Here is a 23,702-nt window from a genome sequence, read left to right on the forward strand (position 1 = left end):
AGAGCAGCTTGGCAGTTCTGTGCTGGTTTTAACAGCTTCAGCTTCAGAAGGGCTATTGCAATCTGCATTGTATGAATTATCTGTGTAGGATGAATTATTGTAACAATTACAAGGCAACTTTTTCCACCCTGCAAGGCTCAATCTAGTGGTACAGTCTTGTTCTACAGTATTTTGCATTTCTTGGGTGGGCTGGTGGGGAATACAAAAAATTCAGAAATCACTAAAAGTGTCCACATAGGAAGCTAAAATAGCTCTTCAATCCTTTATCAACAGCATATATTGGAGAAGCAATTATAACCTGTAACAATGCATCACTGAGTCCAAGGAGTTTTTTAAAAGTTGTGAGGTCTAAAAACCAACCATCAGTTTACCTTGCTGGGTAAATGACTCATTTCTTAATGCATTGTATTATTTTGATAGGACTATTAAACTTTGGGTTACTGCTGCATTCTGAAATAAGGAGCTTTCATTGTTGTTAAAGTTACTGAGGGTTAAAGTAATTGAGGGCTATTGATGGTTACGGCTGAATTTTTAACATTCTAAAATAAAAGCAAGAATCTGTCAAGTTTGACTATGCCTAATACTATGCTGCACGATAACTTTAAGGACTTTATATAAGAAATATAACATTCCATCTGTGGTTTGGTTTGGTTTGGTTTGGGAAGTTGCTTGTTTATCTAGGCGAACTATATTAAAATGAAGAAAGTTAAAGTTATGCATTATTAATTAATATATAGATGTATATTTTAAAGACACTGAAGTCCTACCTTTTAAGCAAGCAAACCTTTATTCAGCAAGCCTTTTAGTAGCTTTCCTATGGCACTTTGGTGGTAATTCAGGAATGCAGGGTCAAACAACAGCCTAGTCATAGAGTATTCCCTGAAGGCTTAGAGGCATTATGGCAGGCTGTCCAGGCTAATCATTTCAAGCGGCCCATGGAAAACCACTTTCTGGTTAAGTCTGCATCATCCTGTTCCACCAATGGAAAAAATTGAACATGAGGAGGGTGTGTAGCTTGCAGACAAAAATATATCCAGCATAGCACAGAATCTGTTTTTAGCCCATAACTGCTGAACATTTTGGAGACTTAGACACAGTTTCCTGGCTTACCAGAAGCAGAAAAAGAAAGGGAGAGTCTGTGTGTATGTATGCTAAACGGTTCTGTGACACGTTTGGAGAAACGGACTAGAGCAGAAGCTCTGGGCAGCAGAGATTGGGGTAAGGAATCTAGTGGGACATGCAGTCTGCTCAATAAGAAAAGAAGTTGTGAAGGGGGAACTGGGCAGAGCGGTTCTGTTTGTGATTCTTGGCTTTGAAGTTTTGCTTTCTTTCCAAACAGATTAAGAGGGACACATTTCCCTTTCAGCAGTCTTATGAGTGACTTTGCTGAACGAGCTAGTGGTTGCCGTTGTTTAAACCGTTGAGTTAGCTGCTATTCAGATTGTCTTACAGTTTGAAGAGTAAAAGATTTATTTCCTTACAGAGAAAGATTTCTGCAGTAGAGCTTTTATCCTGCCTGCATACACTATGACTAATCTGTAAATAACTCTTGCTTGCTCTCTTGGTTGTTTTTCCCTGAAATTTACAGTGCATAAATGCCTTGCTTAACTGTCTGAAAAATTACTTTCTTGTTATTCTGTATTACTTATATATTAGATGAACACTTCAGGTCTGAACTTGCTCCAATATTGAATTAAGTAACTTTTTTTAAAAAAAACAACAACAAAGTATGGATGCTTCCTTCTCCCCTCTCTCCCTCCCCACCCACCCCCTGGCTAGGATGGATCTTTAGGCTATTGCATAGCTTTTCAGATGGAATGTTATTCATATGCCACACAATACAACCATTCTAATGATACCTTTGCAGTTCCAAATGATAAGTATCTGGCAGCTGCTGTTGGAATCGACATGCTACAATAGATGGAGCCTTGGTGTGATCCAACAAGACATATTTTATGTGTTTATGAAAGAAAAATGCTACTGAAAAAGAGGAAGTGTCTTTATTAAGAGTGCTGATCATTATTTCCACTAGAAGGGAATTGCTAAGTTGATATGCCTCCCTTGGTGTAACTGGCATCCTATTCTAAGCCACTTATTTTGAAATAATTGGCTTTAGTGGCATTTGGCATTTTGTTCCGGCTTTATTTAAAACTAGTTTATTAGTTACAGGATAGCTCTGAATGGTCCCAGAGTAAGCTTTTTGTGCAAAATCAAGAAGGACTTCATGCAGCAATAAGAGCACCAGTGGTTTATCTCAGTTCAGTGGCTGCTCTGGGCCAGCACTGGCGTTCAAGGCCACATCAGCAGTGATGCAGCAATGAGCGACACCACTGAAGTGTCAGGCAAAAGCATTGGCTTTGGCAGAGGAAGTAGTTGATGGGCTGGGAAAGGATGTTGCCAGAAATACTTAAGCACCCTAGGTAGGGAAAGGAGAGAGTCTGTGACTAGGAGCTGCAGTATGTCAAAAGAGCCTGTGACCATTTAATTCAGCTAAAGGAAGGTGAGGTTGTGTTTTCTAGCAGAAAACTAGTACAGGAAAAGAGCCTGAAGGAGTAGGCACTTTTGTTTCTAGTCCTAAAGGTAGCCTTCTATGTTGGTAGAGTTTGCAGTTGGGGCAAGTTGGTCTTCATCCAGCTACCCAAGGCAATTGGAGGATGTTCATTAGGCATGAGTGGGAACCATGATTCAGGGCTTTGCAGCAGATGGTGGCTGTGTATGATAAGACTAGAATGAAAATGCATAAAACTCCAGTGTGCACACAGGCATAATGGAAGCAGTGTCATAGTTGGATGGCTTTTGCACTTTTTAGAGGAAAGTGGATCTTTATAGTTGGGATTGCATCACACTATTATCATTTCTACAGTACACTCTGCTGTACAGCGTACTTCATCCATCCATCTATTTGCCTACCTTATGGAATAAACTAAGGCTGTAGGTACCTTTATCAGGATACCAGATGTACAGGGATTTGGGGCTCAGTCTCCCACATCCAAACCCAACAGTCTATCCACTGCATCACTCTATTAACCCCAGTGACATGATATGGCATGATTGAGGTCTTCACTTTCTTTTTGTTAGATTGGATCTTATGCACTATTAATGTTCATACCTATCAACTGATTTGTGTTCATGTGATAACTTCCTTCTAATTCTAAACTGCAATGACTTAGTTGTTTGCAATTAGTACTGTTGGTATGTGCTAATTTGACAAACCTACATTGGAACTGATGGCTGACCACAAAGTGTAATGCACTGGTGTGTCATTTCCATTATATCCTTTTCTACATCCCAAATTGAGAGGGTGCAGCGGAGACAGTAGGCAACAGCTGCATGTCATGTGAGTAATCATGCTGAATCTTGAGTATACCCAGAGGACCATTTCCAGGAAGACTGCATAGAAAAGTTGATTCCACATGATTTTAGTCTTATCTTACAGTAGTGCAAGGAGTGGTGATTTGAATTTGTTAATTACTGTGACTACAGAATCAGAAGGTCATTGCTATTAAGGAATAATTAACCTGGAAGATAAGGATGTGATTTTGCACATGTACTAAAATAAAGCGAGATGAGTGCCGCAACCCCAGAGTCGTTTGCGGCTGGACCTAATGGTCCATTATCTTTACCTTACTAAAATAAAGTAGTCCACATTTAATCTTCAAAATAGAACACGTGAACAAGAAGTGTCTACAATTGCACTCTGCAATGTGCCTTTCTTTCTTTATTTTTGAGATTGCTGTTCATAATTTTTAGGCTGCTGATTTGTGGAACATATGTAGATTCTTTGGTTTCAGATTTGGTGAGATACCGTTCTATAATGGTGTCAAAGTGGCATTGCAGCTAGAATACATAAATCATGCTTCCAGTTGGAAGAACTGAACCCTTTAAGACTAAATAGGAATATAAAAATCATAATCATTTGTATTTGTGTGGCTGCTCATTCCTTGAGTTTCTTGGTATATAATTTAAAATAGTAAATCTGCCAAGAATATCATAGTAGCATTAATTTAGGGTGCGTGTGTGCGTGTGTAGGCATAGGAGTATTGCTAAGATTGTAGAAATCAAAAGCTCTGCTTTTGGTTTGCAATAGCATGTGACTAAGATGCCTGGTTTTCAAAAATGCAGTAAATTATGCCAGGAAGTCTTCTGTGAAAGAGCTGAAAACTGTTATGCACACATCTCCACTCAGTTGCTTGATATATAAAAAAGTCACGTGTGGCCTTGGCAGAAGGCGCATGAATGTAATAATAATGTAAGTGGTTTTGTCCTCTTACATTTGCACTTTTACTTTTAATACAAAGTGCTCAACTTGACAAGGAAATATACTATATCCTTGTGCGGCTATCCAATAACATAATTTCCTATTGAATATCCTGCTAATGCAAACATCATGGTCATACGTGTGCATGAGTTATTGACATAGGATTGTGATGATAGAAAAGCTGTTGTGAATATAGGGAAGAGCCCATCTAGTCCAGCATCATTTCTCACAATGACCAACCAGATGCTTATGGGAAGCTTGCAAGTAGGGCATGGGCACAATAGCACCCTCCCTGCTTGTGTTCCCCACCAGTTGGCATTCAAGACCCACCCTATTTCTGTGGCTGAGATTTGTTTTAACTATTTTACTCCTGAATTTTAGATTGTTGTAACCCACCCAGGGACTGTGGACGAATTGCGGGTAATAATAATTATAAGAATACCACCTCTGATACTGGAGGTCTTGCACATCCATCATGGCCAGTAGCCATTGACAGCTATATCCTCCATTAATCTGTCTTAACTCCCTTTTAAAGCCACCCAAGTTGGTGGCCATCAGTTTATCTTGTGGTAGGGAATTTAAGTGTGGGAAGAACTTTATTTGGCTGTCCTGAAACTTTCCACATTCGGCTTTATTGGTTGACGCAGGGTTCTAGTATTATGAAAGAGAGAAAAACCTCTCTAACCTCTATTAGTATTAGTATTATCGTCACATATTTATTTATACCCTTCATTTTTTCATGGTGGCTTATAAATAAAAACAAGGTGAATAACTTAATACATCCTTATCATGTCCTGTCTTACTCGCCTATTTCTAAACTAAAACACTTCATATATTTCAGCCTTTCCTCACAGAGGAGTTGTACTAGCCTCATGATCATTTCGGCTGCCGCACTGATTTGCAAGAGCTAGGTTTATGCAATTTTATTTCACATCACAGCAGTGCAGTAAAATAACATCAAGTTTGTAAGAGGAATAGGTGGATGTGTTTGACTCGCTGTGCAAAAACCCATTGAACTCTATGGCCATTGGCCTTTAAGAAGCCAGCAACCTTTTTTTGCGTGCACTATATATTTCTTATAAAATAGCCTCCCCTTACATTTCCTCTGTCATTTCCCCCTATGAATTATAAAATTCAAGGTGTGGTTACACTTTTACATTTTGTTATTTATTCTAAACATGATCCATTTATATGATGTCAAGATCCCCTAGACCTTGAATCCATTTGTTTGAATAATGTGATGTTATGTGATAGTTGTGAAGACTTGTTGGCTAACAAAAAAAGAAACCAATTGCTTGTGAATATTCAGGTGCTTTGAATGGTCCTACCTGGGACAGCCCCCCAAATAAAGCTGAATCTGCTGCATGGCAGAACCCTTGAAATGACCATCAACTGGATGATTACTGCGTTGTGTCTGGGATAAAGAATTGGTGACAATAAACAGAATTCACTGACTTTATTAGGACCTAAGAACCACAAGAATGAGCCTCAGCAAGCCATAGCTTATGCTGCCCACCCTCCAGCTGTGTTGCAAGGAGGTATTCAGGAGATTTCATTTCTATTTTAGCTTGTTGTGTTGTTCAAATGTTCAAACTCAAACAAAATAAATTCAGGCTTAACTATAGTGTGTTGAAGCTAGCCAACTTCAGGCCAAGTTTATGAATCTAGATTATTTCAATTTAACCATAATTAAGTTAACCACAGTTTAGATTTTGGATGATGCGCTGAACCATGGTTAATCTAAAATGGAAATGAAAACTTCTGATCTCACATTTGTGGCTCACTGGAAGAAGAAAGGGGAGTCGAGGAGAGTGCAAGCCTCACAACTGCAGCTCAGTCATGAAGAGATGTAGCATGCAGAAATTTTCACTCAGATAGGAATGGGAGAGCCCATTCCTTGAAAGTCTGGAGAGCTACTGCTAGTTAGTGTAGGTAGTACTAAGCTAAATAGACAATGGTCCAACTCATTATAAGATAGAGATAAAGGAATGCCTCTGTGGCAAATCTAGCCACAGTGAGACAGCCTAGCGTATGAATAAAGTGAACAAGTTATAAATGATCATGCGTTTATTACCAAGTGTAATCAGGACTAAAACACATAGTTTTAAGTGCTGCCAAGCTCTTGTGTTTGCTTTCTGCTGTTAGGAAGTTGCATTACATGATAAGAAATAGTGCTCCATGACAGTACTTTTCACATGCAGTGCTTGTAGCCTTAACTGTTCATTGTGCTGAGTGTCAGCTCGTTTTGCATACCTGCCTTTGATAGACGTATTTATTAACCATCTTCATTGTATTGGTGTACAATGGAGGCTGTATCAGTGGCTTAAGTTTGAAGAATTGATGCTGTTATACTGAGGTCTATAACAGCAGCTTGCTTGCCACTTGCTCTGTTAAAAAGGATTATTCTGTGAGTGCACAATCATGGTAGAGACCAGATGGTCTTTGACTGATTCTTCAGACAAATTGGGCTTCATGTCCTCTTATAAATAGAAATAGGCTTCTGAAAGTTGCCTTGTGAATGTAGTTTATGTTCTTGTAACTTTGGTTCTGAATATAAATGCTCTCATTGGTGACTCCTCTGTGTTTCATTGGTCAATAGTCCCCTGGAGATTTCCATTTACACGGTAACAAGGGGCATGCGGAATTTATGTGGTGTTTTCCTTCCAATCATCACTGTTGTTTTGTCTGTATCTTAGCATTGTGCTGTGCCTGTTACCCAAAATGTGCTTTATGTTGGTGACATTTATACATTGAAGCAATTAGTACTTACAAAGGAGGGGGTGTCATAAATATATTTTTTTTTAAAGTATTTTTGTTGGTGTAATAAGATTGAGTCACAGCACTTTGTATCAGAGTTGTACAGCTAATTTTCTATTAGTGAAAATGTTCATGACTTTGTATACATTGATATTGTAGGGTATAATCTGGAAAGTCATTGTCATTTGTTCGCTGAGCTTCCAATGTGGCTTCTTTGTGTCAGTGCTATAGTAAGGCTTCATTAACCTGTAGATTAGTGATTTATATGTTTGAACAACAAGTTTGTGTAATATTATTATTTTTTGTAAGTTTGACAAACATTACACACATTACAATAAAATGTCTTCTTTGTTTTTTCGAAAGCGTAAATCTCTATTCACCTTTAGGGCACATGTTCTTAAAATACTTAGGGCTCTACAAACATAGATTCTAGAATGTACATTAGATAGCTGAAAGTTTTAAAAAGAAATAAGTCTCTTGTGTGCTTTAGAAATACAAACCTTATAGCAACGTTCTACGATGCTGATCTATTTACTATGAAATTCAGCTTTCTGTCTGCTCTCTGAATAAGTTTCTATTAGAGTCAGTTTCTCAAAAGCTGCTTTTGTCCCTTGGTGTGTGCAACGCCTGGTGCTTTCCTTTTGTTGTTGTTACTTTTCTGGCAGATCAACTTTAAAATACAAACAGAGTTTGCCAGCTGGTAGGATGAGTGAATTACCCAGTGGCCTTTTACCTCTGGGTCACAGCTGGAATTCAAATGGGATTGTGAATCGAGAACAACAAAAGCCCCACAGAGATTTATCAAACTATAATTTGAGATCCAGCTATTTAACATAAAACTTTGAATCATATTACAGCATCTCACTTGATGGTAATTTTAATTGTAATATTCTGCCTTGGGATACTTGGGCCTGGTTCAGATGTAATGCCTAGCATGGTTTGGCAGTATATGAACGTGTCCAAGTAAACTCAAAATTTCAGGCAGATGTAGTTTGCCCACAAACCCACTTTAGACCATGGTTTGTAATCCTTGGATGTGGGCAAGTTTGCACTAACCATAGCTTGTCTGGCTCCACTGAAGCTGCAAACTGATTTGCCAAGACCCTGAAATTAAGGGAAGGAATATGAGCATAGAAGGAGCACATGAGCACAAGCCGTGGTACTTGTGTTAGCATGGTTAAGTCATTTGAAATAATTACTGCTACGTTAATGGTGTCTAAAAAAGCATTTTATAAAACATTAAATACAATATGAAGATGTGTGTATTAACTTGACTGAGACCTTACCCAACTTCTTGTTTTACAGGGATTCATGTGGAATTATGTGGGAAGCTTGGTGACCAGCTATCAAGATAATGCCAAGGACACAGACTGGTTATTCCATCTACATTTGAGTGATTCTTCAGGTTTGTCTGATACAAAAGTTTTCATTTTGAACCAGGAAGTGCTGTGCAGAATGAAAAATGAAAGCAGCCCAGCAGATCTGAACTTTGGTTTGCTGAGAATCTTTAAATTCAAGCCATGACATGGGTGCAGCACAATCTTTAAGTTACATTCAAACTATCTGTACTTTCTGGAAACAGTTGAAGACATTTTTGTTCCAACAAGCTTTTCCAGCTGGATAAATGGGTCTTTACCATGAATGTCCACTTGTTAGGGTTTTTTTTTTTATAATAATTTTTATTAAGGTTTTCCAAATTAAAACAAATCAAAACAAATTAAATCCAATCTATAAACTTTTTGCCAATAACTAGGACTTCCCCTCCCTACCCCCTCTTGTGTTCCAAATCTTCCAAATAAGCAATTAAATTCAACAAGTTCTTATCCCCAAATTACACTCTTCATCAATAACCCAATTTATCCAAATTCCCATCCCCTAAGATCGATCTATACCCTTCCACGAGTTTCCCCCTTTCAAACATAGTACAGATGGAAATAAGATAAATATGAATAATAATTTTACAGCCTTTGGATTCCAATTTTCCCTCCCCTCTTTCCCCTTTGCGTTTCACCTATCCCTCCACTTCTAATATCTTCCTGGAGTTCCCACATTACACTATGTCCCTCAGGTTCTTTGCCAGTCTTTAATTACGGATGTCCAATCATAGAAGGAGTCTATCAGATAAGGGCCCATTTCTTCTATCCAGGTTTTTATATCCAGGAGTAAAAACTCCAATTTTGTATCCATAAGCTTGTCAAACCTGAATATCCCAAATGTTCCCCCAGTTCTGTCCAGTTCTTGTTATTTCCTTGTTCTTGTCAATCATTCTCCTCCTTTTTATTTCTCTGTTCTCCCACAGAAATGTTCTTTTTCCAAAAGTTTCTAGTGTCTCTGCAGAGGCTTGTTATTCATGAAGCAAAGCATTGCATCATGTTCCTTTCATTTTCCAACAAATAGTTCCATTGTTTCCTGTAGTGTGTAGACCTCTGTAGACAAAATAATGTTCCATTCCTGCAGTTTCCCAGGAGATTAAAAGTTCCATTCAACTGTTCAAGTTTCCTGTGAAAAACACATGCAATATCCCTCGGCTCCTCTAGGTGGATTGCAGTAACAAAGTTCCCTTCCAGAATCACATCCACCAGACCAAGTAGCTTGTTGACCGATATTTAAAACAGTTTATATTCAATTTATAACAAATATAACCGGCAAAGTCCTCATAACAAAGTCTCTATTTTAATCTTCCTTTTTGACAGCTCTTTGACAGCTGTCAAAACCTCCATCGCTTTTCTCCAGGCAGTTTCACGAATCGCTCCAGGGATTCCGGGGGGGGGGTTGCTTTTTTAAAACAATTCCACTTTTCTCCTCCAGCTCAATCTTATAATTTTCCCTCGCGAAGTTGCTGATTCGGCAAGATAAGGTTACACTCGATCTTAGTTGTCCAGTCCTTTGTTTTGGCTCTTCTACAATTTAGGGGTGGGCTGACTTCCTTTTTTCCGCCTCCCCCGTTCGCTCCGAATTTTAAAAATTTATCCCCTTTTTTTAGTCCATATTCCAATTACTCACGGGTTCTTCTTTAGAGCCAAATTTTCAATAGAAGAAGTCAGCGCTCTCCGCCGGATGGCATGCGGCTGCGCTCGGCAGGGATAGCAGAGAACTCAAAGCACCACGCTTCTCCCCGGCACCCGATCCGTAGCCTTTAAAAAGGCTCCTTCACGGGTCGGGAGAGCGCTAACGGTGCCAGCCGAGTCTCCATGTCCACGGCCTCCTCTGGCCGTGGTTTTTAAGGGTCCCCGCATCGCCGGTGCGGTAGGACCCAGCCCCTGCCAAGCCGGCTCCCTCCGGAGCTCGGAGGGAGCCCGCCATTCGGCGATGGCGCCGACCCGGAAGTCCCCACTTGTTAGGGTTTTTATCTTGTTTTAAATGTATTTGTTATTGCTATTGTGTTTTTAACTGTTTTATTTATATGCAAATTGCCTTGGGATGGTATTTTAGAAGGTGGTTAATAAATTAATAATGATGATAATAATAATTTATAAGGTAGCTTCCAGGATAATTCCTATGCAAACTAAATGTGCAAACAACAACAACATCCCTTGTTTTGTCCCCATAAAAAAATCCAGATTAGTGAAATTTTCTTATAAGCAAATATTTGTAGAAGTTTAAAAGTAAGACTGAAAGTTTACTTTGTTAGAGTGTTTTAATAACCACAGCTGTTCATACTCTCTTGATTTAGTGAAAAATGGGGAATTCAGAAAGCCAGTACAGCCTTCAGGGAACAAAAAACCATACTAATTCTACACCCAGTGCCAAGCAAAAGCCCTGTTCTCTGAAAATTCGCAGCATCCATGCTAAAGATGATAAGTCCTCTTCCACGCAGGGATGGAATCACAGCACCAGTGGCACAAACTACAAATCTCGAGCAATAACCAGAAGTTGCCTTTCTCATTTCAAGAATACTCAGCCTTATTCCTCTAGACTTGGTGACACAGTAGTGAAAGTTTCAAAGGGTAGCAGCCATGCCAAACATAGGACGCACAACTTGGGAAGCTACAGTCAAGGGAGCAATAATGCAGTTTTGCCTGAGAAATTGCACTACATTGACTTTGAAGCTACCAGCAACCATGTCGCTTCCAGGGAATGTAATGGGCATTTCTTAAATTGCTATGGGAAGAAAGAAAGCCCACCATCGGATGACAGAATGAGTCCAAAAGTCCTCATTAAGACACTGGGAAAGTTGGATGGGTGTTTGAGGGTTGAATTTCACAACAGCAGCAGCAACAGCACAGTCTCCAGAGAGGATTCCAGTGGACCAGTTCAACTCTTGCGGTACTCGCCTACTTTAGAGTCTGAAAAGAATAATGTGCTTGAAGTGAAGGAAACATGTGGCACAGACTATGTTGGAAGTCACCGTCTGTCAGCCACTGATTCAAGGCTTAGATCCAGTAAAGGGAGCTCTATTAGCTCGGAGTCTTCATGGTATGATGCTCCGTGGGGAAATAATGGAGACATGAATGAACTGGATGGGTCATACTTGTCCAGGAGCACCCTCGATGCAAGTATCCAAGTTGAATTTCCCCAGAATGACTGCAAGAAACCATTGAACCAAAGTTCGTCTCTCTCTTCCCTCCGTGATTTATATAGGGATTCAAATCTAAGAAGCTCCCAAACCTCTGATATTGGGCTCTCTGCAGATTATATCAATGCTCATCATGCTGGTTTAAGCAACCGTGTTTCGTTTACCTCAGCCATAGACGTTCCTTCTAAGGTAGAGCACAGGGGACCTCCGCAGTACTCTTCCTACACTCTGCCTTGCAGAAAATCTGCAACCCTTAATGAAGACGCAGCAAAAAAGGAAACACTGAAAAGCCGTATGCGCAGAATCAGTGATTGGACAGGAAGCCTGTCAAGAAAGAAGAGGAAACTACAGGTATGTGGAGTTTCAGCCAAAATTTCTTTCAAAAGTACAAATGTTAGTCCCTTTCCATTAATGTATATGACAACTTGGTTTGTTGTCAAGTCTTTTTGTTCAGAGTGTGTGTGTGTGTGTGTGTGTGTGTGTGTGTGTAAATGATAGCAGTTTCTTTTCAAAATAACTCAACATCTCCAATTCAGTGGTCTGAAAATACTGATGGTTGGGAAAACAGACCACTGGACTCAGACATTAAAAAAAATATATATGCAATGTTGCTTTTCAGTTAGACATCTTCAGGGTGTAAAATAACCTTCAGACTTACAGGATATCTGCAAGATTGCTGATGTACCCATGCACAAAATTATAGCCAACTTGAGTGTTCAGAAAAAATAAGGATTTCAGAAATGTTAAGTATTTATCCTACCCCAGTTGAGCCACTGCATTGTACCAGCTGCAGCTTCTACACAGGGTGGTGCCCACCTGCCTCCTTTCTTGGGCTGTTTCAGCAAACCTCTTGGCTAAGGTATCATGCAGGATCGTTTTGTAGCAACAGAAAGGTACAGGAGAGAGGAGGGTTGCGCGCAGGTATTGGAAGTTCATGTGCATATTCTCTTTGCATAAACTGAAACCCAACCAGCACTTTTTACATCAATGTTAGCATTTTAGAAAGCCCACATTTTAAAATCCATTAGCATTGGTGTCCAACATGGGTATGATGGGTGTAATCTATGAAGAATAAAGAGGTCCGAGATTAGTGTATGTCTTCTCCTTGGACCTCTGAATAAACATTCTGATAGCAATGACTTTTTCATGGGAAGAATGACCTTTCTAATGACAGCTGCAGCTGTGGGTGTACTGCAATGGTGTGGCTGCATGTTGGAGGTGACTCATCCTATCCAAAGCGTGACACAGTTTAATGCAGGGGTTGTCAACCTGGTCCCTACCGCTCACCAGTGGGTGTTTCAGGATTCTAGGTGGGCAGTAGGGGGTTCTACGGCACAAACGGAATCCTCCTTCCATCTAGCACTGGTGGGTGGTAGGGAAATTTTACCATCAAGAAAGATGCATTAGTGGGCGGTAGGTATAAAAAGTTTGACTACCCCTGGTTTAAGGAGTGGGCAGTGTTGCATGCCATTCAGTGCTTGTGATGTGATGATCGGAAGCACACTGTTAAGACTGATTCTATTTGTTCTGTCCTTAATTTCTTTTTAAAGTTCAAAGCAAATCCTTTAATAAAGGCTATGGAAGCATCAGTGGAGAAAACAATGTAAAACATTTGGGAGGTTCTTCTGATGACGTGTGAACAGCTGCCTTGGATAGCTCTTTCAGTACTTAATATTATTAAGTAATTGTGTTCGCTCATGACTTACTCTACACATGGACATGTTCTATTTTAAGCATTTCGGTAATAGTGTCATGCAGGGATACTCCACCCAACAGAACTGATTCTCAAATACTATTGAGGAAGATATTTATATACAAAGATATTTATTTGGGAAGATTGTCTTAGAGCTCTGTGGGAGTTGATGGTAATTATTACCTTCTGCTATCAGGCCCTATAAACTACAGTTCTGTAATGATCTCCAGATAGACTAACATACATATAAGCAGAAGATCTAGAAAATGAGTGCTGCCAAATTAAAATCAAAATCATATGTCAAGTATTCGGCTCTGAACAGTTGAGTGCTCTGCCCATCTTATAAAAATTCCTTCACATAGTCACAGCTTGTGCAAATGGGTAACATACAACTTTGCTCTGATGGATCATTAGACTTTCAGAAACAGCAAACAAACATAATGTTCCAAAAGTTATTGCTTAAAAAATACTTGTCCTATATATTAAAGATGAAGGTAGAATTAATGGTATATGCCAGTCTTGGAGATACAGTTAGGTACCTTCCTAAACAGGAATCTACAAATATAGTCACCACAGTTGTCATGGTGACCATGAATTTAATTCTGGCACTCAGAATTGAGGTGTAGTCTCTAGCAAAGAGAAGCTGTGGTATTTTGCCCTTTAAAACTATAAACAAACAACTGCCAACATTTTCCCTACTCAGAGTGCAAATTTCATTGCCAAACCATCTCTGTCGCTGTGTCAATCCGACTCCGCCACCCTGCCTCGGTCCTCTGATTGGCTGAATGGGAGCTGGCAGTGTCTTTTTCAAAATTCCCTTTTATTTATTTTTTGTACATGCCTTTTCTGATTCTCTCCGCTGCTTCTGTGTCTCAGAGTGCTTGTCTGTTCCTCGCTCATTTTTCTGGTCTTCCCCTCTTCACTTATATTCTCCACACACCCCATACACACTTTATGTACAGAGAATTGCGAGAACGAAAGGTGGGTTAAAAATGGGTGGGCTTCTATGGAAGACTGGGCATACTTGTCTTTTGTTGCCTTAGTACTGAAATAAAATTCTGATGGGGATGCATGTATGTCCCTCAGCTCAAATGCTTGCAGAGCCTCCAGGCACTCAAGAAGTGCCTCCACGTCGTCCTTCCTCTTTCTCTGTCCCGTTCCTCATAAGGCATCGTTTCCAGGCCTTTGACCATTTTGGTTGCCCTCCTCTGGACACGTTCCAGTTTGTCAGTGTCCTTCTTGAACTGTGGTGCCCAGAACTGGACACAGTACTCCAGGTGAGGTCTGATAATTATACCAATGCAGTCATACCTTGGTTTTTGAACAGCTTAGTTCTCTAACGCTTTGGCTCCCGAATGCTGCAAACCCAGATGTGATTGTTCCAGTTTGTGAACTGTTTTCAGAAGTCGAATGTCTGACGGGGCTTCCACAGCTTCTGGTTGGCTTCAGGAGCTTGCTGAAGTCTTGCTTTGGTTTTTAAATGTTTTGGAAGTTGAACGGACTTCCGGAATGGATTCCGTTCAACTTCCAAGGTACGACTGTAATAAACATACCTTGTTACTCCAAAAGAAAACATTGCCATTTGTCAATGCTAAAAGAAGAGGATAGATTTGTAGTCCTCAGGGCTGCTTCTGATGCCTGCTGCCATCAGACTCTGTGCCACAGACATCCCAGCAGTTGCTACTGTGCTGTAGATTTCATATAAGACCTTAGAGTCAGCAAGTGCTAATGTTTAAGGGATGGTCAGGACTCTGCTGATTTACTAACTTTACCACTTTATCCACAGGAAACAAAATGCAAAGATTCAGGTGAATACTTTGACAATGGAATTGAAAGTCTTTCTCCAGACACTCTTGCTCCCCCACATTTCTCTGGTTCTCTGTGGTCCGCTGGCTCTGGCCAGTTCTTCCCACAGAGAAGTGAGTCTGCTAATGCAATCAGCAGTGATGTCCTGAGACAGAACATTTATGAGAACTTCATGCGGGAGCTTGACCTGAGCAAGACCAACAATGAAAACACAGACACCTCCACAGGAACAGAGGACTCAAGCAGCGAGTCACTCGGCTCCTTAGAACAACTGGATCTGCTGTATGAGAAAGAACAAGGAGTGGTCCGCAAAGCTGGGTGGCTCTTCTTCAAACCTCTTGTGACCCTACAGAAAGAGAAGAAACTTGAGTTGGTTACTCGGAGAAAATGGAAACAGTACTGGATAACACTGAAAGGTCAGTTATGGCTCATAGTTCTTAACTAATGTAGACTGCATTATATGGCATTATTTGACAGTGCATTTTAAATTTATTTCTATTCTGGATCTGTTCTGAAAAGCCTTTCAATTACTAGGACAGAAGTTATCAAAAGCATATTTATAATGAATGTTTTATGGTTCCCCCTTTGTTACCTTTTCGTTGAAAGATTTCAGAAGATTTATCCCATGCGCAAGTATTCACGATTCTTGTAATTCAAATATGTTCTATCTGTTCTAGTTGCATGTGTTAATATTTCTTACTCTTTCGCTTATTCCCTGGTCTGCAATGGGTGCGTGCTGCTGCAGTTCACATTCTGAAACTTTTAGAGTAAAAGCTACCGACAGGGTTGCCCCACCATCCTTGAGTGTCCTCCCCAGAAGTATCGCCTGTCTTAATCCTCTTCTGGTTGTGTGCCCTTTCTCATTATTTTATTGTTCATTATATTTATATACCACTCTTCATCTGCAGATCTCAGGGTGGTTCACAGCATAAAAACACAATTTGTGGAGGTAACACATGAACCACTGCACATGCATAGGCATCTTCAGTGCAAAAACATGGACATCTGGAAGTGGGGCCACAGTAATCACATGGTGCCTCCTTTATGGGATTCACATGTCAAGGGGTCTATTGTAGAATGGAAATTGAGAGGGCATTATTTAGTGTGATTGGGAGAGATAATTAAGAACATATGTTATTATGGTACTGGTACTCTTAACTGTACACATCTGGCACTTTGATAGTCAGTGTGCTTTTTGCTGGAGTGTGAGGGTTCAGACTGCAGACATGTAGCATTAGAGCTCTGCAGCACTAATCCTCAGCCAGTGCTCACTTTTGCTCCTGCGTTTTGTGTTGATAGAACTTGCAGTACATAGCAGGCTGTCTGAGCATGAATAATCTATGTTTCCTGGACATTTCCCCAGTTTTCTTCGCTCCTCATAGTAATGTCTCTTTGTCCTTTAACTTTGCTTCCATTCAGTCTTAGTTCCATGAAGCAATACTTTGAAAAGCAATGTCTTTTTAAAGAGAAAGTGGGTCAATGATAAATCATGTTATAGTTGAATTATTGTTATAGTTGAATCATTTCCTGCTTGGGCAAGATGGCAGGTATAAACGTCCTTGCTGTTTGACTTCTAAACTGTGAGTGTTGGAATTCAAGTCTGTTATGGCGTATGACCAAACAAATAAAATTTTCTTATAATTCAAGCCTACTTAAACTTCATCCCTTCTGACCTATAAGCCTTGTTGCCTAATGCAGATGTTTGGCAGGAGACCTGATAATAGTTACTTAGCATTGAAAGAAAGTAGCTCTGTATGTGCTCAGAGCACCATGTTACCTGTTTCAAGGCTTGAATTCTGACAAATGATTTCTCTGTGTGTTTGTAAATATTTTCTTACTGATTTTCAAAAGTACAAAAAAACCAACAAGACAGCTATATCAGTCAACATCCAGTGAAGTTGGTGTATGCAGAACAAAATAAACACCAGTGATTCCTAGGTTATGTTAATTGCTGGATACTTTGTAGGTGGATGTCAAAGACAATGGCTGAATAAATTATATGCATTGCAAAGCATGGATTAGGATTAATTAACTTGGAGAGGTGGTGATTTTCTGCATTTTTTGCAGGGCTTGTCATTCAGCACATACTACTTCAAAGAAATATTTTGTGTGTGTCTGTGTGTGTGTGTAATTTATCTCTGTGTTATTATGTTGAAGGAAGGGATGGAGTCAGAAGGGAAACCCCATTTTAACAAGATTTGCCTGTTCTAGAACACATTAGGCACACACTGTACAGTAATCACTGTCATTGTCTAAAAAGTGGAAATGCTGGTTTATTTTAACAAAGCTGCAAGAAAAAAACAAGTTTTTTTGTCAAGAAAATAGGAAGCTGCCTTATTACTAAGTATAAAATAATAGAATTGTAGAGTTCGCTTGATCTGGACACTATACTTCTGGTGATGCAGCCTAGAATAACATTAGCTTTTATTTGCTGCTGCTCTCTTCTCTTTCCTCTCTCCTCTTTGGCATCACACTATTGACTCATGTTAATCTTGAGGTCTACTTAAGACCCCAGATCCATTTCACATGTACTACTGATAATCCAGGTGTCCCCAATTTGTACAGCTGGTTCTTCCTGCCTAACTGTAGAACCTGACATTTGTTCCTATTGAACATGAGACATGGGTGGCATTGTGGTCTAAACCACTGAGCCTCTCGTGCTTGCCAATTGGAATGTTGGCAGTTCGAACTCCCATCACTCTGTCCCAGCTTCTGCCAACCTAGCAGTTCGAAAGCATACCAGTGTAAGTAGATAAATAGGTACCGCTGTGGCAGGAAGGTAAATGACATTTCCCTGAGCTCTGGATTCTGTCACGGTGTTCCGTTGCACCAGAAGCCTGTTTAGTCCTGCTGGCCACATGATCCGGAAAGCTGTCTGTGGACAAACGCCAGCTCCCTTGGCCTGAAAGCGAGATGAGCTCCACACCCCATAGTTGCCTTTGAATAGACTTAACCATCCAGGGATACTTTACCTTTACCCTTTTTTTTTAACCTATTGAAATTTGTTTTGTTAGGTTTGGCCCAGTCCTCCAATCTGTTAAGGTCAAATTGAATCCTGATTCTGTCTCTTGTGGCATTAGCTGCTCCTCCCACTTTCGTGTTATCTGCAAATTTGACGAGCATCCCTCAGTTCCTTCATCCAAGTCATTTATAGAGACACTGAACAACAATGGGCCCAGGACAGAACCCTGTAGCATCCCTAGCTAAATATTATTCACAGCGCCTGGCATTGACTTTCCAGGTTTTTGGGCAAGAGGTGCTTGAAGTTGAACTTGGGGCCTTCTGCAAGCAAAGCATGTACTTTTCCACTGAGCTGGGACTTTTCCCAAATAAGTCAAAATATCTAATTAAATGTTCAATTAAAAGGTTAAACCTTTACCTCTGTTTATTTTAAAGTAATTATTATTTAAAGTAATATTAAAAGTAATTATTTAAAGTAATTATAATTTTAAAGTCCAGAGTGCATATTGGATTTATTTTTAACAGGGCAAAGGCCCTAAAATGATAAACCAGGCCTACTGACAGCCTATATAAAATCAAAAGAGTAAGGACTTTGGGATTTTTGTAGCAGTAGTATATACCTGACTTGCTTTCGGTAAATTCATAAGCTTCCCATCCCTGAGACTTCTCATGCTACAATTGACATCTTGGTGTGCCTCAAGACAAAGCATTATCTAAAACGTTTGTCCAGTGTCACAATTGACTTCACTGATGTTGCCACCTGTTGCTGCTCTGGGCTTCATTATGACCTCTTCTGCTAAAACATCCTAGCTTTGTAGATGTTGTGGTAGAAATTTGCTTGCTTTCAGATCATTTAACTTGTCAGGCACTTGGAATCTAATTGGCCAGATATCAGTGAGTGTTCCTAGCTGTATAAATGGTTTTAACTTACTAAACTAAAACCACTGATTTGTGGAGGTGGTATTATTTTCTGTGCCGTCTCTTGAGCTATGTTTAGTTTTATCAATGACAGGAAAGATTACAACCATCTGGTCACCTGCCAAAAGTGAATTGATGGGTGTCCTGAGACTTCAGCAGTGCTTAAATGGCCATCAAGATCATTCCTTTAATATGGAATGTTTTTCCTTTACCATCTGTCCACCCTAATTAATTTATCCGGGCAAGGAATATTACATTCCAACCACGTTCTGATCGTAGCACATATGCTGTAATCTGGTCCTGGAAGCAGAGGTGGGGACAGCCTCAAGAAGGCTGTTTAGTCCCATCTGTGGGCAGAAACAGGAGCTGTCATTTTATTTCTTAATATAAAGGGGTGGTAGCTGATTAAGTCCTAGAACAGACCCACTGAAATCAATGGACTTAAATCAGTTATGACTAACTTAATTCCACCGGATTCAATGGGTCTGCTTAAGTGTGACTTAGTTGGATATCATCTATAATCTCCCAGTTCCCACATAAAATGACAACATAAAATCATGGTGATAGCTAACAAGTGTGTTTCAAGCATGTGTGCATTTTGGATAGCTTTTTAGCAATTGACATTATTTGGGATTGCTAGATTTTTAACAGGATACATTGTGTGTAAGCAACAATACAGTGGTGTCATCTGCTTTGAATTGACAACTGCTGTTTACTATCTTACACCTCAACAATAAACGCATTTACCTGGCAGCAAAATGCAATGATTTCAATGAAACTCTGGGCTGGTGGTAGACCTTTTGGTCTCAAATTTCAGCTGCACCCTGTGTGATGCAAAATCTGGTACCACCGCTTCTCACAATCCATTTTAAATCATAGCTGTCATGTCCCTGAGGCTCCATGCGACCAAACCAGTTGCAAGAACCTAAATCTGCCTCTGTTTCCCATAGCAAATCTATTAACTCTGGATTTCATACATATGGGGGAATGGCCTTCCCCAGTATAAACTTGCCCTAACATTAAATTCAGATGTAAAAGGCTTGCTTTCTGTAGAGAACTGATTAATAGGTATATAAATCAGTGGTGGCACCAAAATATAGAATTCCTCCTCCATATATGTTTGCCAGGCTCCTTCTTTGTATTCTTATGTGTCTCTGGAAGCCTGTTTCCTTCCAGCTTTTAATATTTCAGGATGTACCACTTTTAAGACTGTTCTATTTAACTTTAGGGATCCTTAAAGTCTGACACTCCTCTCTGTTGGCCTCCCAGAGGTGTAGTAACACATACCTCTTTTGTTTGGCCTTTGGTAGTTTGCAGCAGTCTTGAGTGCTGGATTTTTTAAAAAATATATATCCCTCTGCTAGAAAATGTGTGATAATAGCAATCACAATAGTTCACATCTTTAACTAGTGATGTGCATAAATCCGGGAACCTATTTGGGCCAAAGTTCTCAGATGTGTGTGTATAGAAGTTTGAAGATGAATATGTTGCCCATACTTGTTTGGTGTTTCCTGTAGAAAGTTGCTTCCAATTCTAGCTGCACATATGAACATTTTAATATTGTATTTTAAGAGGATATGAGTTTAGAAAGATCCAAGACATAAACCAGAACTACTTTTCGTTTTTACATTTTTCGTTTGAAAAGGATGCACCTTGCTGTTTTATGAGACTTATGGGAGAAATTCCATGGAGCAGAACAGCTCGCCTCGATATGCCCTGTTTGCAGAAGACAGTATAGTGCAGTCTTGTCCAGAACACCCCAAGAAGGAGAATGTTTTCTGTCTCAGCAACTCTTTCGGTGATGTCTACTTATTCCAGGTATTCTGTTTTTGGTTTTTGTGTTTTATCATTAAATGAAGTCATATTGTATTTAAATCAGTGCTCTTGGAGTACAATTCTAGATCATGTTGTTTTGTCTCTGTTCCTTCTGTGTGCTCCAGAAATCTTAGATAAACCCTCTTCCTTTAGGAATTCTACTCACCAGACCATAAAGTAGCAAACCAGGAAGCATGCTATCTAACTATCTAAAGGTAATTAGGTAGAGGGACTTCTCTCAGATGGTTGGATGGTGCCTTGTACGCCGCCTCCTGGCAACTCCTGCAGCTGAGCTGGTGCCAAACATAATGGTCTGCTTTCCTTTGGACCACATCAGTGAGACCAAGAGGGGGGAGGCTTGTCGTCTAGGCAGTCTAGAACCTCCATACACGCTGCCTTGGATTGTGCCCCAGAGAGGTCACTTCAGTGCTCCTAAAGCATCAAATACAATGTAGGTGGCAACAGTTATGAGTTACCTGTCTCTGCTGCCACAGTGGGTGCTGTGATTCTTCAGTGGTTTGGTTTCACCCCCACAGGCACACTCAGTTGTCTCTCAAGACAGACGGATATCAGCATATAGCTAGACCAACAATTCTAATGTTTTGGATTGCATAATGGACAGGCATACTTCTACACAGCCAAGGGCTGCTTCAAATTTGTATGCTTTTCCTTAACAGAAAACACTTTGCCTCTGTATAGGAAAAGCATATTGATTGAAGAGGCCCATGACATTTTAGAAAGCAATTGCAAAAAATTAGGAAGGGAGTGCATTAGCTGCCATTGAATAGTTATTAAAGTCGGTGTCTTGTCTCCCCTCCCTTTGTGCTTGAAGAAAATTTGGAGTATCCTGGTTCATGCATACTTTCAAATGTAACTTTAGTTCAGTATATTTTAAAAAAATTAAACTAATAATGGGTTAGGTAATTGCCATTCCTGTAGCCAAGCATCATGTGATGAATGTCATCTTTTATACAGAGTTCTTCCTCTTTTGATAAAGAGTAAGCATTGCTAGTAATTACAGTTGCCAGTTGTTCATGGAAACATTAGCATAGCAGAAACCTTTTATTATTTGCATTCAATGGGGAAAGTTGCATATAAGCAACATGGTGCAATGAAGTGGGGAGGGTAAGTGGATCCCACTTAGACTGGCCCCACACTGTTATTCTTGACTGAAGTTGGTTTTGGAACCCACTAGATGCTATTATAGTGTTTTGTTTATAAAGTTAATTTTCTTGCTTTTTTTCTTTTTTCAGGCTACAAGCCAGACTGACCTTGAAAACTGGGTTACAGCAATACACTCTGCTTCCGCATCTCTCTTTGCAAAGAAACTTGGGAAAGAAGATACGATCAGATTGCTGAAAAATCAGACCAAAAGCCTTATCCAAAAGATTGACATGGATAGTAAGATGAAAAAGATGGCTGAGCTGCAGCTCTCAATTGTTAGTGACCCTAAAAACAGGAAAGCAATTGAGAACCAGGTAATAAAGGATTAGCTTCTGCAGATTGATTCTTGCAAAGAGTATCACTCTTCAGAGTACACAGGTTAAGCACTTTGAGGCTAGAAAACAACCATCCCTATGGATATGCATTGCAAATGGGAGCATCACTAGTGCCTGTATGATGCAGTAGATCAGACTGAATTGTCGTTTACAGGCAACTGCTCTTGGAGTCAAACTTCCCTCCTGTGGAAATCTTGAAAGAAGCAAAACAAATTTTCATTTCACTTCCTGCTATGTAAATTGAGGGCTTTATAAATAAATAAAACATTTATATTTCAGCTCAAAAAGAAGCCCCACTGGTCAACAACAAAGTATCAATATAATTAAAATGAACATCTCCCTAGCTGCTTCCCTGTCCAGAATACATGCATCCCACCCTTTTCTCAATGGTCTTGACCAAAATTAGGTTATTGTAATTGTGGTTAATAACATTAAATACACTTCCCTCTGGGGTAGTAAATCTTGATTAAGAGTGAACCTGGTTAGCATTAACTGTGATTAACATTTGTGTCAAAGGAATGCATAATTAGTGTTCAGTGTGAAGGGAATTCACCCTAAAGGGGAATGAGTTCACACTCTGCTCAGCTCCTTTGTGCTAAATTAACCACAACAGGGAAAGTAGGAGCTGCTACACACATTGTCTTCAACGCAGGAAAGCTATCAAAACCAGTATCTTCATGGCAAGTTCTCCCTTGGTTCATACACGTGCATTCTATGGAGGCTGATCAGCCTCACTACATTTCAAATAGACATGGCCCTGTTTCACATTCCTGGCAGTGGTAGTGGCTGGTGGGACACCGTGATGGGCTCCCCTCTCGAAAAGACAGCAGACCATTGCAGCCTTACCCATGCTGCCCTTCAGCTGCTACTGCCTAGCAGCCATTGGTTAGAACATGGCCACTCCAAACCTGATTAGGCTGTTGCCACGACTAATGCATCTAAGTGCTGCCAGGTTTATCTAGTCCAGTTCTTCCCAAAGTTGGCAAGAACACCTCTGGGGTGTGTGTGCTGAAATGATCCAGGGGGCGGTAGTAGCCTCAGGTGCAATGGGGGGCACTGAATATAAATAAGGGGGTGGCAGAAACATAAGGAAAGAAAAAAATGAAAAACCATTCGTACATGTTTCATCTGTTGTGTACTGCCAAGTTGGGCGCTGTTGCAGGACAATAATGGCTCCCCTGGATCTGGTGGTCATGCTGGAGGTGAGGGGTTTTCCTGGGCTTGAGTGAATGCTTCTCAGCTTCAGCCAGGCCTGGGAAATGGATCACAGCTTGCCTGCCTATTTGGCCAAAGCAGGCAAGCTGTGGCACCAGCCCTGCCCCATCACTTAAAGAAGGTAGATTTCCAGGTGACTGCGGAGTAAAAAAAAATCTGGAAAGGGGGCAGTAGGCCAAATAAGTTTGGGAACCTCTGATCTAGGCCAAATCACCCAAAGTTGGCAATCCCCCAAACTTGGTGAGCTGTTCCATTGTCCTCAGT

At 40.2% G+C, this 23,702-nt stretch overlaps 1 protein-coding gene across 3 annotated transcripts in view; it reads left to right on the forward strand.

Annotated features, from left to right (window-relative positions):
* The window catches only part of TIAM2 (TIAM Rac1 associated GEF 2), a 123,838-nt gene that overhangs the window by 34,442 nt on the left and 65,694 nt on the right, over positions 1-23,702 (forward strand). For 2 of the 3 annotated variants that reach the window (XM_083732047.1, XM_083732045.1), the window contains exons 3-7: positions 8,321-8,420; positions 10,689-11,882; positions 15,011-15,446; positions 20,555-20,727; positions 21,978-22,202. In XM_083732047.1, coding sequence (XP_083588173.1) covers positions 10,695-11,882; positions 15,011-15,446; positions 20,555-20,727; positions 21,978-22,202 — 2,022 coding nt within the window. In that variant the 5' untranslated portion in view covers positions 8,321-8,420; positions 10,689-10,694. Of the gene's footprint in view, positions 1-1,056; positions 1,219-8,320; positions 8,421-10,688; positions 11,883-15,010; positions 15,447-20,554; positions 20,728-21,977; positions 22,203-23,702 lie in introns of those variants that run through there. The other variant, XM_083732046.1, reaches the window with a different exon arrangement.

The sequence above is a fragment of the Podarcis gaigeae genome (genome assembly GCF_964106915.1).
Source record: "Podarcis gaigeae genome assembly, chromosome: 3".
NCBI lineage: Eukaryota > Metazoa > Chordata > Lepidosauria > Squamata > Lacertidae > Podarcis > Podarcis gaigeae.